Source organism: Lissotriton helveticus, chromosome 3_1 (assembly GCF_964261635.1).
Source record: "Lissotriton helveticus chromosome 3_1, aLisHel1.1, whole genome shotgun sequence".
In the NCBI taxonomy this organism is placed as follows: Eukaryota; Metazoa; Chordata; class Amphibia; order Caudata; family Salamandridae; genus Lissotriton; species Lissotriton helveticus.
Window position 1 is genome coordinate 539,344,461 of NC_136061.1, and position 18,990 is coordinate 539,363,450.

Genomic DNA, 18,990 nt, shown 5'->3' on the forward strand with positions numbered 1-18,990 from the left:
CCAGGGGCAGGTCTTTCAATGCGCCCATGAGCTCTTCCTGGGCAAGGGGTTCCTCCAGCTGCTTAGCATGGTAGAAGCTGATTGGAGTCCAGGAGCATGAGTCCAGGATATCTTTCACCACCCCTGGGGGCGGCTCCTCTGCTGCGTAAAGCACCAAGAAATATACGTGGAAGGCTTTGCATTTGGCCGTCTCCGCGGTGGCCCGTTTGCCGTCGTATGGTCAGTGTGCTTTAGATGCGCGTGCTCTTAGGCGTCTGGCCAAGACCGTGCCCATCTTGTCCCCCGCCTCAAAGTAACGCTCCTTCAGTGTTAGGAGTGCTCTCTCTGCCTTATTCGTGCGGAGAGCGCGAAGTTGCCCGCGGAGGATCGCAGGACAGCATTTGAGCTTAAGGGAGAGGCGCTCCTGATTCTGCCCTTCCATGGCCTTGATATCCCTGGACAGGATATCCTCCAGGAGGTGCGCCTCACGCACCAGTGCGATTGCAAGTGATGTAAAGTGACCCTTGATCGTGGCCTTGAATGCATCCCACACTACCGGGAAGGGCGTTTCGGGGATGTTGTTTGTCGCAAAGTAGGAGTCGATGGCGGCTCGCAAGCTTGCCACGTCAGGAGGGTCCCGAAGTATGTACAGTGGCAGACGCCAGCGGGGGATCTGAGGGGTGCAGGTGGATGGGTCCTTGATGAGAATTTCAAGATGAGCGTGGCCCGAGATAGAGATGTCAGACATAGACGCTGAAATCAGCTCACCGATCAGGGCATGGGAGATAAAGAGGTGGTCGATACGCGAGTACGAGCGGTGCACATGTGAGTAATACGAATACTCACACGTGTCGGGGGAGTGATAGAGCCAAGAGTCTAGTAAGCCAAGATCCGCCAGCTGCCTCTTAAGGACCAAGGATATAGCTCCTATCCCTTGGAAGGAGGCCTCGCTTTGATCCATTACAGCATCCCATACCATGTTAAAGTCCCACCCCTATTATTACAGCTGGGTCTGCCTGTGGTACCTGTTCCCGTAGGGTCGCCCGGAGATAGGAGTCCTGTGCCTGGTTAGGTGCATAAATATTGCACACTGTAAGGAGACGCTGCCCAATCCTGACCCTAGCCCTGACAAAGCGACCGTCCTGGCTACGTATAACCCTAGGTTCCCCCTGCCTGATACCGGGTCTGCAGAGTATCGCTACTTCAGCTGTTATGGTGGGGGCTGCAGCCCAGAATTGGAGAGGATAACATGGGTGCGCCATGCAAGGGACATCTGCCTGAAGACGGCGGGTCTCATGGAGCAAAATGATATCCGGGCTGTGCTGCAAGAGGTAACGCCATATCTGGTGCCGCTTATTAGGGGAGTTAAGCCCCTTAGCATTAAGGGAGAGGATTTTCAGGTGTGGTGCGGTAGCCATATTCTGGCCTAGTCCATCGTGCCACTGCAGGGAGCAGGGGGAAGCATCAGGGGGGGTGTGCAGGAGAATGTCACTCCTATTGTAGGGTGAAGGTCGCCTCAAGGGATACTCCGGCCCGCCATAAGAGGGGATGCAAAGAGAACAGAGAGAGAAATGAGAGGAGAGAGAGAAATAAACAAGCAAAACATATTCAACCAACATTGGCCTACCAGGCCACAGTGTCCTGTTCCTGTCATGGGTCAGTCGTGGCCTGCAGGCACGAGTGGTCCAGGAGATGTCACTCTCCCGGAACAAGAAGGAGGCCGGTCTACAGCCATAGGGGGCGTCTACCGGATGGAGGGTCCGGCACCCCCAGCACTGCAGGTGAGGAGCTGGGGCGAGGTCAGTTCAGGGGACAAGTCGCCGGCACCTCTGGGTCATGAGGCAGGTACAGGATGAAGTGTTCGCCACCCCCAACATGGATGAGAGTAGAGTCCGTTAGGGGGTTGAGGGTTGAGAGCTGGCTGCAGAGCGTTCTCCTTCCATGGATGTGCTGGGTGATCCCATTCTTGGCCTGGGAAGATGTCTGCTCCCCAGGGTGCGAGAGACGCCGGTTGCGGTGCACCGTAGACCAGGATGGTTTGGTAGGAGCTCGGGCAAGCGGCGGAAGGCATGAAGGGCTAGATGGTGGCGACAGGAAGATGTCGAGAAGTTGAGCCGCTTCTTGGAACGTTCTTACCATCCGATGTCAGGACTCCCACTGAAAGATAAGAGCAAAAGGATGACCCCACTAGTATTGGATGTTTAAACTTTTCAACTTGTCCATCACAGGATGGAAATCTCAGCGTCTCTGGAGTGTCGTGGGCGCAAGGTCCTGATAAATCTGTATTTTAGCTCCATTGTAGATAATCTCTTGCTTTGCACGTGCCACTTTCAGAATTGCCTCCTTCTAAGTGAAAAAGTGGACTCGAGTCAGGATGTCAGGAAGTAGGCCCGGCCGACCGGGGGGCCAGAGACTCGATGGGCTCGGTCCAGTGCCGGCGGGGATGCGTTGTCGTCTCCCCAAACCTCGTGCAGGATCTGTGCCACATAGGTTATGATGTCAGACCCCTCGGCCCCAAAGGAACCCCCGGATGCGAAGGTTATTCCGTCAGCTCCGGTTCTCCAAGTCCTCCTGCTTTAGTTGCAGGTCGATGTGCTGCTCCTCCAGGGAAGCCACGCTTTGCCAGAGTTGCTCTTGGTATTCCGTTCGGGCATCCACCGTCTTCTCCATCCATTCGTTCTCCTAGATCGGTGACCTCCTTCCTTAGCTCTTGAACGCAGGAGTGGACCTCCGTGCGTAAGGACCCGATCTCAGTTTTGAGCTCTGACATGAAACCGGCCATAAAAGCCTGGGTGACAGGTGGTGAGTCTCCTCCATTCTGCAAGGCCATGTCTCCAGGGGTTGTTGTGCCCGTTTTGCCCCACAGCGCGGCAACAGGGTTGTCCTTCGGGAGCGCCGCTGCATTTTTGGTTACTTTGGTGCGTGTCATCTCCTGACCAGTGTCCACCAGCGGCAGTCAGGGGTATAGAGAAGGCAGTGAGAATTGCGGCAGGGATCGCAGCTGTATCCGCTTCAGTCGAGGTGGCTATGGCCGGGGTGCGTCAGGCGTGAACCCACATGGAATGTGACCCAGGTCTAGATGGAGTCTGGGCAGTAAGGTGGATCTAGGCCTTCTTCCACAGTGTGGTCATGTTTCAATTGCTAGGTCACGTAGTCCAAGGCCTATCTAGGCCGCGTCACCGCCCCATCCAGCTAGGGCAGCCGGGGCCTCCAACAGCGAGAGCCAAGGAATCGAAGAATCACTGGAGGCGCAGTGTAAATCACGAGGAGGTGCCGTCCACTCGCGCCGGGCAACAGCAGCGGCGCTTCTCTACTATGGCGTGTGGGTGCTGTACGTTAGTTGCTGTTCACCCCACTGGCGTCGCCGAGCTCTGTATCCCGGCCGCTGTTTCCAGGGCGTCACAGGTTGCTGCACAACGCACCCCAAGACCAGGCTGCCACAAGGCCCCAGGCGCTATCTCAAAGGGTCAGAGGATGTTCAAGGCCCAAGAAGTGCAAGGCAACATTCTCCGCGTCATGCTCCTGCCGCACCTTGCAATCCCGGGTAGTCCTGTGCCAGGAGCGGGTATGCCGAGGTGGGGTCAAACCCCACGCAGGCCCCAATCACAAAGTCTGGCGCATCATAGCTGTTACAGGCCGGATAGGCCTCAGGTGAAATCCCCTGCAGGAGCGCCCTGGGACGCGACGAGTCGCTTCCAGGCACCAACTGGGTGCTCCGATAGTGCATGCAGCTGCAGCGGTGGGGCCCCCTTATGGGCAGCGGCCTGTTCCCCCCTCTCCGCAGGTAGCAGGCACGCTGCGCGCCAAAACCAGTGAACCTCGCAGAGGAGCCGGGGACAAAGTCAGTGCAGGGCCCTTAGCAATCAGGGTTTCCTCATGCGCTGTCTCCAATCAATGCCTGCCACGCTCCATCGCCACTCACCGCCTTGCCAATCAGCCACCCTCGTTTTTCCTCACTGGTTGTCCTCCTCAGGCCATCTTCGCCAAGATGGCAGACAGCCGGGTCGGCCGCAGTGTCTCTTAGCCACAGTCTCTGTACCAATGTGAGCCACTGATGCCATGTGATAATATATGACATCCCCCAAATGAGGATCCCGGCAGAACACCCATCTGACCAGAGGAGTGCCTTGGGAGCCAGATGCCCTAGATAAGAACATATCTAGCAATGTCATGCATGCTTTGATCTTTTTGAGAGAATAAATGGGTAGGCCCCCATCATTGGCCAACCAATGGAGTGAGGCACCTTAAAGGACTTAGCATTCACCATAATAGCCCAAAGAAGGGGGGAGTAGTTTAGTACCCCCGCAGGCTGCAGCATGGTCCATACATGCAACCCAGAGGACATACAGAACTGGAATATGTCAAGAGGGCCTCAGAAGCAAATATTGAACCTAACCCAGAGATCCAAGAGTACATCAACGTGAGAGGTGAACTAGAACACAGTATTGATGCACTTGGCGACACCATTGCTGAAAGTGTCTGGAAGCAGATATATCCATGTCTGCCAAACGACTGTTTTATCCCTGAAGAGACAAACTCAGCTTACAAATGAAGGAATGATGCAAAAGATATTGTAAGCTGCATTCCGTTGCAATGCATGCCTTTACCATGCATGCTTTACAACGAGAATACCTTTACCACGTATAATCTTTACCACACATGGTTTTACAACGTATTTTGTTGGAACGCATGTATGTTAAAGACCTATGCGTTATAAACGTTTTCCCTGACTCTTGCCCTCAGTCCTCAAGCCGGTCAAGCCCAGCATGACCCCCCAATCCTCTTGTACTTTAAAAAAAATACCCAACCCCTGCCCTAAGCCCTAAATCTAGACCCCGGGGCGACCCCCTCCTGGCCCCAGCCCTTTTAAAAAATACCCGACCCCTGCCCTAAACCCTAAATCTGTACCCGGTACAATATCCCCCCAGTTCCTTAAAAAAAAAAACACCCCGTGTCTACAACCAAAAATCCATCCAAAAACAATCCCCCTTACCTTAACAGGACAACGATGAGTCAACTCTTGTGGGCAGGGCACAGGTCATCAAGAGGAAGTGGAAGGATTTCTTTGCTCCTCTAAAGACGCTGATACCATTGACCACGCAGGTGCCTTTACCACCATATCCAGTATATGCCCTCACCACATTCTTTGTAAAATAATGCGTGAAGGCTATGTGTGGTAACAGTGCATGCGTGGTAAAGACTCTGCGTGGAAACAGCCACGTTGTAATGGCTGTTTCCCACGGCGATCTTATACCCATGTGGACCATGGCATCCTGACTGAGGACTCTTGAAGAAAACCAACCTTGAACCCCACCACCGACTACTTACCTTCAGCACTCCTCTCTGGGCACCAGCAACACCAATTAGCCTCATCTGTGACAGGGCAGTAGACTAAGAGTTTACAATACAAGGTAAGAACAACCCAAAAGAGGGATAATAGTCCTGCAGCTGAATCCTAGAAAAATTAAAAGAATGAACATAGTTGTGTTATGCAAAGGCTTCAGACTCCAAGCACAGAGCCTTTTTTAATATATAAAGCAGAACTGCCTGGGTGATTAAATCATAACAGAAACAAGGACTGCCTACTCATGAACTCACAACACTAGAAGCAATGTCTCTCTTTATGTTGTATGTAAGCCAGTGAATTCACTGTCAAAACGCTGAAAAGCGCTGCTAAGATCCACCTGACTCATAGATGTTAATGCTGGGCCTATTCGCACAAAGCCATGACTCCTCTAATAAAGGACATGGTGCAGCAACCCCAAACTGTGGAGAACTTGCAATCGCCAATTGCCAAGAATTGTCTAAATATATTCATGTCTGTTGTGCAATATCAGGCAAAAAGATTAAGTGAATTCACCAGAATCTCACAATATATGCTGAAACTGGGGTAAGACCCTAGCACTCCAGGTTCAAAAGTTAACAATTAATCAAGTATTTTGGGAGATTGAAGACTGAGGGGACCTGCTCCGTAGATTCAGTCTGATTCAAATGTTTCAAACATGCAACATATTATTCATGCCACGGTTGTATCATTAAGCACCCAAGAAGGTAATATACACATACTGCAACCTCTTCTGCAGCCCACTCATGGCTAGCAAACGAGGTAACACGTCTTTCATCAGAGGCCAACACTAACCACCAGAAATCAACTTGGTCATGCTGGGAAAAACAGGTATAGAGTGTGTGTGTGGTCTGTGAAGTAATATAGTGGGAAGTGCACAGAATCAAGGCTGGGGTCCTCCCAAGGAATGAAAGTGTGAACACAGCGCCAGGATTTGAATACAACTGAGACGTGTGAGCAACTATGTCCCAGTTCTCAGTAATAAAAGCAAGAGGAATTCCAATGGGAAACAATGCAACAGTAGGACGCCACAAGCACAACCACTATTGGTGAAGCTTCAGTGGAACCTGGTCTCAGAGCAACCACCTCCCCTCCCCTCCCCACCTCCCCACAAGTGGGATCTAGATCCTCCCACTCCCTATTCTCCCCGCACTGACCTAGCATTAATACTGGCCTGTAGAAGGGTAGGGAGCATTGGCTTTTGAAGTAGGTATCCCAGCTTAGGCCCTGAGTGTAGAGGCACATTACACCTCTTCACATAAGGAAACCACATGGACACTGCTTACCCCAATTTAGTAAGCCTGTGAACTAGGAAATTACTGATTAAACCAAGTAGAGCTAGCGTTCTGCCAGTCCTGTCTTAGGCTAATGTGACTACTGACCAGAGCAATGGCACAACTCAGGATCTAGCACACATGCCCCAACGCCTGTTCCACCTGCACTTCTTTGAGGAGAAGAATATGATGCAGCCTTTATTCACTACAACAGAGCTGCATCAGACCTGGTGCAAGCACCCTGATGCACTCTGACTAAAGCCTAGTCATGGACACCCGGAGAGCCTGAGGAGTTACATTGACTCTTGCTGATGTTGTCCAGAGAGAAGGGAAAAGGCATGACTGGAATATTTATACATAAATAGGAATGCTTACCTGCCTTTTGGAGGTTGTAAATAAAGTGGCTCATCTCTAGATGAGTGTGGCTCCTTTTTGTAGCCGCAGGCAGTGAATCTTAGGGAAAGAGTCATCTGACTTAAGTCTTAGACTCACCATCCTAGATTAAGGACTTGAGGTGGTCATTTTTTTTTGTCTGGTACCCACTTAAGGGCAAGTTCCATGCCATGATCTCTGTCTTCTCAGCGTTCACTTCATAGCCAGAAAACTGGCCAAACTCTTGCGCTAGTCTAATAACCTGGGGGAAAGACACCTCCAACACTGATGACAGAATCAACATGTCATCTGCATATAGGGCGACCTTCCTCTCCCACGCTCCAAACTTAAATGATGTAATACTCCGGTCCTCCCTCAGACAATGAGCAAAAGGCTCAATGTACAGGTCAAAAAGGAGCAGGTAGAGTGGACAGTCCTGTCTAGTTCCCCATCGTGCTCTTTAAAGGGCTGGTCAATTTATCATTGACTAGGAGCCTTGCAGTAGGACCTTGATACATAAGCTGTGTAGCTCGGCAGAATTTTTCTCCTAAATTGAACTTTTCCATTACAGCTGTTAAGTAAGTCCAGTTGACCCTGTCGAATACCTAAGTGGCATCCAACGTCATTATTATTATTATTATTATTATTATTATAAAGGCTTTTGTAGCGCGCTCTATTACTAAAAAAATAGTATCCTGGCGCGGTAAAGGCAGAGCAGAGGGGAGTCAGATGAGTAGCAGAAACAGAAGTAAAGAGAAAGAAACCTATAATGTGATGTTAAAAAGATGGGTCTTCAGTCCTTTCTTAAAAGCACTGATAGTAGACGCAGCTTTAATGTGAAGGGGGAGAGCGTTCCAGGCTTTCGCGGCTCTGACTGCGATGGATTGGCCGCCTAGTCTGCAGTACTTAAATTTTGGCACGGACATTTGGCACAGATTGGCCGACCGAAGGGAGCGGTTAGGAACATAGAGAACAAACCTATTTCTCAGGTAGACTGGTCCGATTTGATGGACAGCACGGTAGGAAAGGACTAGAATTTTAAACAGAATCCTATGGGCAACTGGGAGCAAATGGAGGTCACGAAGTAAGGGACGAGCACTGGAGCGCCTAGGAGTGTTAAACAGGAGTCTCGCAGCGGCATTTTGTATGACCTGAAGTCGGTGGATCAAATAGGCCGGTAGTCCGCAGAACAGTCCATTCGCATAATCCAACCTAGAAAGTATCAGAGCATGAATAACAGTCTCTTTTGCCTCTCTCGGGAGGAGAGGAAAGAACCTGCGTAAAGTTTTCAGAGTGGAGAAGCAGACCCCGGTAAGTTTGTTTAAATGATCTTCAAATTTGAAGTCATTTCCAAACCAGACTCCTAAATTTTTTTCCGGGCCACCAATGGATTTAGGACAAGGCAGGTCAGCAGGCCAAAGAAGACCACTAAAATTGTCAGGGAAGGAACCATACAGCAGAATCTCAGATTTACTTTCGTTACACTTTAACTGGGCGAGTGCTAGCCATTGAAAATCAGAAGATAGGCAAAATTGGGCCGCCGACGTATCTAAATTGTTTTTTGGCCAGGTAAACAAAAGTTGAGTGTCGTCGGCATAGGCCATAATTTTTGCCCCTAACTGTTCTGCAAGGTAAATTAAAGGGGTAAGATAAATATTAAAAAGCAGGGGGCTCAGAGTAGAACCCTGTGGGACGCCCGTAGTAAGTATTTTAGGGGAAGAGGCAAAGGGAGGCATCCAAACTTGTTGCGTCCTATTATTTAAAAATGATGTCAGCCAGTCAAGTGCGGAACCAGTGATGCCTATAGCAGCTAGTCTAGAGAGCAAAAGAGAGTGGGGTACCGTATCGAAGGCAGCAGAGAGGTCTAATAAAATCAGAGCCGCTCTGCCACCTCCGTCTAAACATTCCCGGATAGCCTTAGATATTTCAACTAAGGCCGTCTCGGTGCTATAGGCAGCTCTGAAACCAGATTGAGCTGGATGAAGGGCCTGCGTAGTTTCAACAAACGTATCCAGTTGGTTGAAAGCAATCTTTTCACAAATTTTAGCAAGAGCTGGCAGCAATGATATCGGCCGAAAATTAGAAGGGGCGGCAGGATCCAGTCCAGTTTTTTTCAAGAGTGGGAGCAGTTTTGCTTGCTTCCAGCAGGCTGGAACGGTTGCAGTGAGAAACGAAAGGTTGATAATCTGAGTAACCTCACTTCCAACTGTTTCCGCTAAACCCGCAAGTACTCTAGCAGGACAAGGATCAGAGGGGGATCCTGATTTTAAAGCCGCAAGAACAGCAACAATGTCCGGTTTTAATAACAGAGCAAAGTTATCAAATTGCTCTGTGGGTAGTGGCATTACAGGGGGAAGGGCTGCCAGGGAAGAGGAAAAACCATTACTAGTAGTTTGCAAATCATCCTGAATCTTAGCGATTTTTTCAACAAAATATACAGAAAGTTCTTCGCACCATTTCTCCGATGAGGGCAGCAGAGGTTGTGCCACACAGGGTGAGACAAAGCTTTTTACAATATTAAAATTTTCCTTGCTGTTGTTATTGGCTTTATTAATTCGCCCAGCATAATAGCTGCTTTTGGAAGATCTGATGGCTGCGTAATACATTTTTTGCGCAACCCGCAGATCCTTCTTAGCCTCGGGAAGATATGCTTGTCTCCAAATCCTTTCAAGCTTCTTGCAACCTGATTTAAGATCGCGGAGAGCGTGAGAAAACCAAGGTTTAGAAGGAGTGGAGCGTAATCTACAAACCCGGCCTTTATTAATTGAGGCAGTGGTCGCATGCCCAACCCATAGGGTTACCTCTGGATTACTGCCAGAGGTAAAGAAAGGGTAGAAGCCAGATCGATTGCTCCCATAAGATCCTGGGTTAGATCAGATAGGTTTCTACCCCTTACGAAACCCTTGTGATCCGTGTGTAGCATACTACCTGCTACAACTCCCAGCCTCTCAGCCAAAATCCTTGTAAATATTTTATAATCCGTATTAAGGAGGGAAATCGGTCTATAAGACCCACCGCTTGCTGGATTCTTTCCTCCTTTCAAGATTAATCAAATGGTAGCTTGGCCCCAAGAGGCGGGGGTGTACAACCCTCAGGTAATATTTTATTAAACAATTCCATCATGATGGGTATTATTAAATTTCCCAAAGATCTATACAATTCTGCTGGAAGCCCATTGGGTCCAGCTGCCTTGTTCCCCTTTCAGGCGGCGATAGCCTTCCTAACCTCCTGCTCGGAAATATCCTGGTCCAACTTGTCTCGTTGGAGGGGGGTTAGAGGAGTTATTCCGCATTTCCCTAGCCACTCCTGCACCAGGGCCTTGTCCACCACCTTATCTTCCTTATATACTGTCTGAAAAAAAGTGAAAAAAGCCTCACCAATTTCTTCGTCTGTAGACACTGAAGAGGAATTATCCTCCCTCTCTATCTGTTTTATTAAATTTCGTGTCTTATCTGACTTGATCTTCCACGCCAGAAGCTTACTGGCTCCCTCCCCATATTCAAAATGCGCCATCTTACTGGCCTCCCATCTTTTCATGATCCTCTGCTGAATAATGGTATCAAGCTGGTCTTTGTGGTTCTGTAGTTCTAATATAAGTTCCTGTCTTCTCGCTATATCTGTTTCCATCTCAACTCCCTTCATAGCAGACTCTATTTTTGTCAGTTCTTCTCTATATTGCCTATACTTGTAACAAGCTCTGTTTGTGACTATCCCTCTCAAGAAAGCCTTCCAAGCCTCCCCAACAATTGAGATTTTTGCAGAGCCGATGTTCAGCTCAAAAAACCATTCCGATTATTGCTATCAATATGTAACCTCTGAGTTGTCTAAGAGCAACACGAAGTCGAATGTCCAGTTCCGAGGAGATTCTCCCCCTACCAAGCATAAGTCCATTCAGACGGCTGCGTGGTCGGATAGGTGGGGCGTCAGGTAGCCTATATTCCTAATCCTACCCCTAAAATCGTGACTTGCCAGGATATAATCTATCCTTGTTTTATGACCATATTTGTTATTGTAGTAAGACACCCCTAATTGTACGCCCGACCTTTCTCTCCATATATCGCACAGACCCGTCTGTGTCATCATAGTTTGTAGGTAAGTACGAGATTTAGACAGTACATTTGCTCTGCTATTAGGTGATTTATCTAGTGCAGGGTCTAAGACTATATTGAAGTCACCTGCCAAAATCACAGGCTCCAGAAACTCCAGCAAAAATAGTTTTCAAGGAAGAGGGGTTGTCCTGGTTGGGACCATAATAGCCTATCACTGTAAGGAGAGAACCTTGAATTGTTAATTTTAAAATTACCCACCTACCTCCAGGGTCAGTCAAGGATTCTAAAATATGCACGTTAGCTTGCTTTTTAATCAAGATGGCTACTCCTCTAATATTGGCACTCTGATTAGTGACAACTAGGTGATCGACCCACTTTAGCTTACTGAAAGATTCAATCAATTCCCCTCTGAGAAAATGCGTTTCTTGCAATATAATAACCTGTGCAGGTGAATCCCTAAGATACTGCAAGATTTTCGCTCTCCTCGACTTTCCATTGACATTCCAGGATGAAAACTGAACAATGGTCATGGCTGTCTAATAAACAGAGAATGAGATCCAAGCAGAAACCTGAGCAAAAACCTGAATGTACCGAGATCCCAGACCCAGACCAAGGGTGAACAACATTAAGTGTGTGCGGTTAAAAGGTAAATGAGGAATTTTTTTTTCTTTCTTACCCCGTATGCTCCCCCCCTTGTGCCCCCCCAATATCTCCCCCCCATCAACCTTCTTCCCCCTATCCCACCCATGGAGATCCCTGCCCCCATTTGTCTGGGCTAAATAGTCGAGTATCTGCCTATCGGGGCAGCCCACCCCACCTCCTCCTAACTTGAACATTCTGGTGTAAACTAAATAGTGCTCTCCAATACCTTCTTGAATTACGCCCAGTTATGATTAATCCGTTTATCTGTGCACTTTTATCGTGACCTAAGTGAGCTTATACTAAATCTAACCCTAATGAGTATCTGTGTGGGGGAGTACATGTCTCAAAAAGAAGAAAAGGATAATAGGAAGGAACAAAAAAAGTAAGAAGAAGGGACCCCTCTAAATATCTATCACTTGACTGTGGCAGACCTTTTAATGTGTATGTCTATGTTTATTTAGACTTTCAAACTTTCCAGCAGCTGGTCTGCCTCTTGCACTGTTCTAATATTGTGCATCTGATTGTTGTGCATAACTTTCAGATGTGCAGGAAATTTTAGCTGTACAACCGCACCAAGCCTTTTAATGTCTTCCATTCTCCTGCCCAATTCCCACTGCCTATCTAGAGTCGTTCGGGCCCAGTCTGAACGGATCTCATAGGCAAAGTCTTTGGGTTTCAGGGATTTTTGTTTCAAAGCACAATTAAGAATCTTCTCTTTCAGGGAGAACGTCAAAAATTGTATTAGAATTTTTCTTGGCTTCGGCCGGTTTGGATTATTCCAAAAAGGGTCCCTGTAGATCCTCTGAATATCTTTCTTCACCTCTTCCACTGACTCGTCAATTTGGACCGATTCCTTAATCAGAATGGCTATAAAAGACTTGATGTCCTCTCCTTCACTCCCTTCTGGAACATTTAAGAGGCGCAAATTATTTCTCCTTGAGTTATTCTTGAGCACCTCCAGTCTTTCTCGGAGTGATGTCTCCTCTTTCTTCAATGTAGCTACATCGATTTTAGTAACCTCCAACTCCCTCTTTATCTCTCCAACGGAGTTCTCCAGTGAGTCCGTCCTAGAATTTAAAAGATCAATTTTTCTGTCTAACTTTTCGCAGAAAAGACGGATTTGACCCTGATTAGCTTCGGATACGGAAAAGCCCCTTTTTATGTCGACCGAGAGGGAAGAGAAGAGAGCTTCTAGGGGAGCTACTGTGGCTAATGAGGACCCTACAATATCCTGCTTCTCAGCTTTTTCCTGGCTTACCACCACCCCCTTACCCAGTGTGTTTGTAAGTTGGCAAACTGGAGTAGTTGATTGTGAAGAGGTCTTCTTATCTAAGACTCCCTTTAGTGCTGTTGGGGCTGTTGCAGTAGCCATTTCATCCGAGGTCTGCTGCTCTTCAGACACTTCAGGAGCCCACCAAGTCCATCCTATCTGTTATTTTTGTCTCTTCTATGCCCTCCAAATGGAAAACAGGTTCAGCCCAACCCTGTTGATTCCTACTCCAGGCTTCCTCTTGTGGAGTAATATCTAGGACTAATGGTTGAACTTTAAAATATGACCGAAGGTAAGGAGTAATCTTGAACCTGTTATCCAGAAAATGGCATTTTGCTCTCCCTGCCTTAATACTCCTGCCCTTTACCTCCATGTATTGGAAGGTTGAAAAGATTCCATTTTTCCTTGGGTCTGAGAGTATATTTAGACCAAAATTCACCCCAGCCTTACCCCCTTCTACCTGTACCCTGGGGCTAGGGTCTGGGCCTGGGCTTAGGCATTTACACTTTTGCTGGTGGTCTGATAGCCTGAGGCGCTGTTTTTTTAGACTTTTTGTACTTTTCCCTGACCCTGGAGTCGTCTTATTTTTGTTCTTAATTTTTGATACCCCCGCACCGCGCCTCCTCCCCTTCTCTTTACTTTTAGTGGGCGTACTCTCAGCAAATCTTTGACCTTCCTGGGGCCCTTGTGCCAATTTAGATAAGTCAGGGTGCATTGTCAGTGCTGCTAAGGCCACCAATTTGCCTCCCTTTGCACCCAATATGTCAGTACCTGTAGTAAGACCTCGTACAGTATCCAACTGTAGATCTCCTTCCTGCCTCCCCTGCACCTGCGGTAATGGTTCCAGAGCTTCTTCACTGTTGATCTTCACATCTACTTCCACCTTGTCCTCAGGCAGCGGGAGTGCATCGAAACCGGCGTGTGGAGGAGGAAGCTGCCCTGTGCTGCCTCTGCCTCTGTCTCTGCTCATCTCCGCCCGGAGGAATCCGCGAGCTGCTGCTCTGCGGCTCTGCCTCAGCTCCAGGGCGGCTGCAGATCAACGGTCCCCAGACGCGCCACCACACATCCGCCTGCTCCACAGACACCTCTCGCAGGGAGACACCAGAGAGAGAAAAGGAAAAAAACAACACCTCCGAACAAGTCCAAAAGTTCAAGAAGGACGGAAAAAAAAGACAACTTCCCTTCCTCGCATCGTGCTGGTGACTAGATGGGGCTCAGCTGCCTCCGACGGCAAGCAGCAGCTTAACTCGCGGCTGCCATGTTCTCCGTTACGACTTGAGGTGGTCATGTTCTTTTTCATATTCAGGAATGAATTTGTTTTTATTAAGATGACAATTTAAATAAGGTGTAGCTATTCTAATTGTTAAGCAATTTTTAATGATTTGAGGATCTATTTTGCATATATGAACAGCATAAATGTCTTCACTTAATCACGCAATACTCACTGCTTGTTGGAACAATGAAATGTACGGCCATGTCTAAATATTTATATATTGCTGGTTGGCCTTGTAATCCCATTTAGCCACTACCCTTTCTCACATCCTTCTTTTTCCTGAAGGCCATAATTTCCATTCTAGCATTGTTGGCGGGCGGGCTGATAACTACAGTCATCTCACTGAGACAGCCTTCCGAGTGAGACAAGCGAGACAGTGGAACCGCACTATCTGTTCTGACCACTGGAACAATATCCAGGGTCAATGACATTGAGCGATGAAAAGAGAGATTACTTACCTTCTATACTAAGAAAAATGTAGATACAAATCCGGATCATAATCAAGACACTATTTTTTATACATCTTACATGGTAAAACCAAGAAGAAAGGGAACAACCTACTAGTAAAAAAATCAATAGGAACAACTCCAATATGGTTATCTTAATCAAAGCAATACAGAAACATCAAATCAGTCTTCCACTGATCCTTTCTTAAAGAAAACCATCCCTACCTTGCTCTGCTGATCATGCTTCATCTCCCATCCCCTGGGCAGCTCCAGCTGCTTGTTGGCAAATATGTTGAGAAATCCGACCAAGTCCCGGTTATGCTGGTAACGTTCAAAATGGTGAGTATCCCGTCGGACTTTGGTGATCATGTGCTTCAAACATGTGTTGTTTGTAAACATGCGGTAGGCACTCTGTAAATATAGGAAAATGCTTAGTGTATGAGGCTACAATTGCCTGATAGAAATGCACTACTGGTCACTCATAGTTGGGACCCTAAATTCTGGGCATTTTCTCACTTGCTTTATCAGAGAGATATCTTGAGTAAAATCAGATGGAAGCCATGCAAGAAGTCATAGGGCCTTATTTAAAGTTTGGGAGCCAGGATACTCCCTCAAAACATGAAGGATATCCCATCTGCCATATTACAAGTACTGCAGGCTATAATACACGCGTAATATGGCGGGCGAGACATCTGCCACATTTGCGGCGGAGTATCCCATCTACCACTCTCTAAATAAGGACCACAGTATGTGAATGTGGACAGCAGTAATTGATCAGTCCACATTTGCAATACAGAATTTTTAGGACCATTGTTTGGACCAAAGCTCAAAAACTACGGCACAGGTATTTTATTCCACACAATTGTACGGTATTTCTATTGACCATTGTAAATAGTAAGCAATTACTGTGAGAACAGCAATGCGTAATGCATGAGGGATCCGGCCACATGAGGTTGTGACTGACCGCTGAAAGCAGGGCGGCTTCCCCTTTGGAGCAGAGGAGTGTCACCCCACTTAAACCCCCCTCAAAGCCTCAGAGATGAAAAATAAAATAGTAACTTATTACCATTTTATTTTTCATGCCCTGTCCCGAACAGAGTGTCAGAACGGGATCGGGGTCGCTGCTGACTGACAGCAACAGTGAGGAGGGGCGCTGTGTACTGTTTAAAGTGCACATGTCTTTTTGGCTGTCTGTCTTGCGATGGCCAGCCGCACATGCGCACTTTAAATAGATCTAACCCAGCTGTTAGTGCAAGCCTCCAAAGCGCTGTGGAGCGCCGAGTCCGACCTCTTCCACCAATCCTAGTGCTGGCCTCGTGCTGGTGAGGAGAACAGTGCCAGAATTGGCCAAGGGAGCTTCCAGTTGGCCAGGCTGCAGTCAGAGAAAGAAGATGTCGGGTACAGAGGAGGTCATGTCATCTTCAGGTATGTTTTAAAAATATTTTGCGCATCCCCCTCCCCGTAGTAGCCAGCCGTCCCTGTCTGAAAGGATATCTGATGTACACGTGTAAAGTGGAAACAATTTTCCACAATTCTCTTGGAAAAACAGTGGTCCCTTTCACCTTCGAGTACCACTTAATGCAGTACCAATCCAAAATCCATAAATTAATGGTTATGTGTGACAGTACATCTAGCATGATATACTCTCAGTTGTAATTTGTAGATCAGTGCCTTTGCATGTCAGAAATCTATCCCCAGTTGTTGGGAACCCCACAAGCGAACAGAAGTGAACACTACAACTAGATAAGCTAAAGACAAAACATCCACAGTTCTTTCAATGATAAAAGAACGTTTATGCTAAGCCAGCTCCAGAAAAATTCAAGGGCAATGCCTTCTAACTGGACTATTAAAAATGACTTTCAAACAGGCAGTAATAAAGGCATACAACTATTCACAACAGCACCAGAAACCCAAACACAGCATGCCAGTCCTCCAATGTGAAAAATCTGATGCAACTTATTTAACTCTCCGTATGTCTTTGTAGAAACAAGCTCTCATTTGATTTGTACAATCCCTCTCCTGTAAATGGGGGCTTGGCTGCCTCAGGACAATATAATCAGCCTTTTAATATTACAAGTGTGCATACCTCTTTGCACTGAGAGAATTAAAATAACTGCACTTCTTCCTAACTGCTGTAGGTCCTTATTTCAGGAGCACAGCATGGTCCGAATCACGATGGGTACCTTTTGCGGAAAGTTTAAGGTTTTGTTTCTTGATCTTCAGGTCAGCATAGCTTTACTGTCTGAGTCTGCTCTCCAGCAAGACCCAGCACCCCCTGACCTCACAATCCCATGGAAGCTTAGGGGCTATCTGACTTTCTGGAACTGTAAATATGGCACAACTTGGCCAACTTTTTTTTTATTGACGTTTTAAATAAATTAACCTACATTACAACCCAAAAAAACAGTTGCTTACAGTCTAATCATTGGCCATCCATTTGCATACTATTATAATTCACAGACAACAAATCAAACGTGCAGTACCACCTGTATATAATAAAGACAATGATGATAATCAGCGAATCACCAAACATTAAAGTGCAAATTGAGTACAATAGAAAATCCTTTCCCCTCAAGACATCCCTACTGAAAAGAGCTCACTATTCCTACCCATATAAAGTGTAATCCGTGTATGGTGTTCTTCCTATCCTCATACTTCACCCATCCCCAAGACCATCGAGCACGGGTTACGAATCCCCAGGAGCCCCTGGAGATTTCCTCCCTTCACCCTGCATGCCCGCGCCCACTCCAAACCGGCCTCCATATGTCCCTCGGCCTGGATGCCGACGGCATCAACTCCTAACAAGCATTTGCAATGCAATAGGTCTCGCATTATTAAAGTTTGAGCTATTGGTGTTGCATTATTTAGCAATGCCAATAGCTCAAACTTTAATAATGCAAGACCTATTGCATTGCAGATGCTTGTTCTATTAAGGCGGGAGGCGGGAACTTAGTTTTTCATTGGAGCCCACATACCTTAAAGCATTTCACATTGAATCTTCCGAGCCCTGCGTGGCCCGATGGTATTGTGCCCTTTATTTGTGTTGCTCCATAATAATAATGATACTAAAAAGATTTAAACCTAAAACCTACAAAATAAGGCGCTGCAGGGATGTATTAAAGCTATGCACCCGAAACGACTGGGACACCTTCTGTAAGCTAGTGGTCGCATACACTTTTTGGTTTGGAAACTCACTAGGTCTGGCTCTCCTTAAGGTTCTAACCACGATTCCTTAACTTATTATAAACATGTTGTTTTTATATATTATCACTAGGTTTAATTTAGAGATTTTGGATCTATCTTTTCCAGATCAAATTATCTTGAAATCCTCTTTCATTATCTCTTTTTAAACCCAACTTTTAAATGTCATGTCTCACTTGTACTGCTTGTTTTAGCTGAAACAAATAAACATAACTTGATATTACGAATATGGCTTTGCTGTGGTAACGTTTTGTGCAAGCATAAGCCAGTCACCAGTAGCAAACGCTTAGACAATTAGCGCTACAAAACTATTTTTGGAGAAAAGACAAAAGCACACAAACAAGTGTAACATTTTTTATTTAGTGTTTAATACAAGCAGATGGCACTTTTCTAAGTACTGTTTTTGTAGACAAGGAATGAAAGGCAACCAGATAGTATTTTGCGGTGAGCATGCAAGAAAGACACAGGGAGAAGAGCACTCAAGCCTCCTTGCTCCAAAGCTGCTTACCCAGAGAAAAAGGGAGAGAGAGGGGGAGAGGCAGTGGGGAGTCGGAGAGAAGGAGAATGGAGGCGAAGAGGATGAGACGGGCACACCGAGGAGGAGGAGACACGTGGCAGGGGAGAGAAGGGAAAGGAGTGTCGAAGAGAGATGTGGGAAATGAGCCAGGAGGAAGGAGTACAAGCATTACCCCTTCCTCCAGCGCTTCCGCTGCCTCCGTTGCTGCTCGTCGTGGTTCCTCCGCGGGCGCCGACGCTCATCACCAACTCCCCGTTGCCCTGCTCCTCTTCACAACGAACCCGAAACTTAGGCAGCTCACGCAACGCGCGCGACCAAATCTAAAGCGGCGTAATCCGACTCCGCCATGCTGTTTTAATGCTGCGCGTGGAGCGCCTGGTCAGCTCCTGTCTCCTTGTTGTCGGCTGAGCCGACTCGCATCGAGGAGGTGGTGGTGAGCGACGAGTGCCCTCCTGCCATGATGCCGCCGCTCCCTCCTGCCATGATGCTGCCGCTCCCTCCTGCCATGATGCCGCCGCTCCCTCCTGCCATGATGCCGCCGCTCCCTCCTGCAATGATGCTGGATGACACGCTGCTCTTCGACCCCCGGCTGCTGAGCCTGAACACAGTGTCCTTCCGGTGCA

At 47.4% G+C, this 18,990-nt stretch overlaps 2 protein-coding genes across 5 annotated transcripts in view; one reads left to right on the plus strand and one right to left on the minus strand.

Annotated features, from left to right (window-relative positions):
* Positions 1–18,990, plus strand: part of LOC144822660 (uncharacterized) — a 422,286-nt gene that overhangs the window by 323,167 nt on the left and 80,129 nt on the right. The window lies entirely within an intron of this gene.
* HECW2 (HECT, C2 and WW domain containing E3 ubiquitin protein ligase 2) overlaps positions 1–18,990 on the minus strand; it is a 1,154,081-nt gene that overhangs the window by 295,667 nt on the left and 839,424 nt on the right. For all 4 annotated transcript variants that reach the window (XM_078680421.1, XM_078680420.1, XM_078680424.1 and 1 more), the window contains one exon: positions 14,875–15,060. In XM_078680421.1, the coding sequence (XP_078536547.1) occupies positions 14,875–15,060 (186 nt within the window). The remainder of the gene's footprint in view (positions 1–14,874; positions 15,061–18,990) is intronic.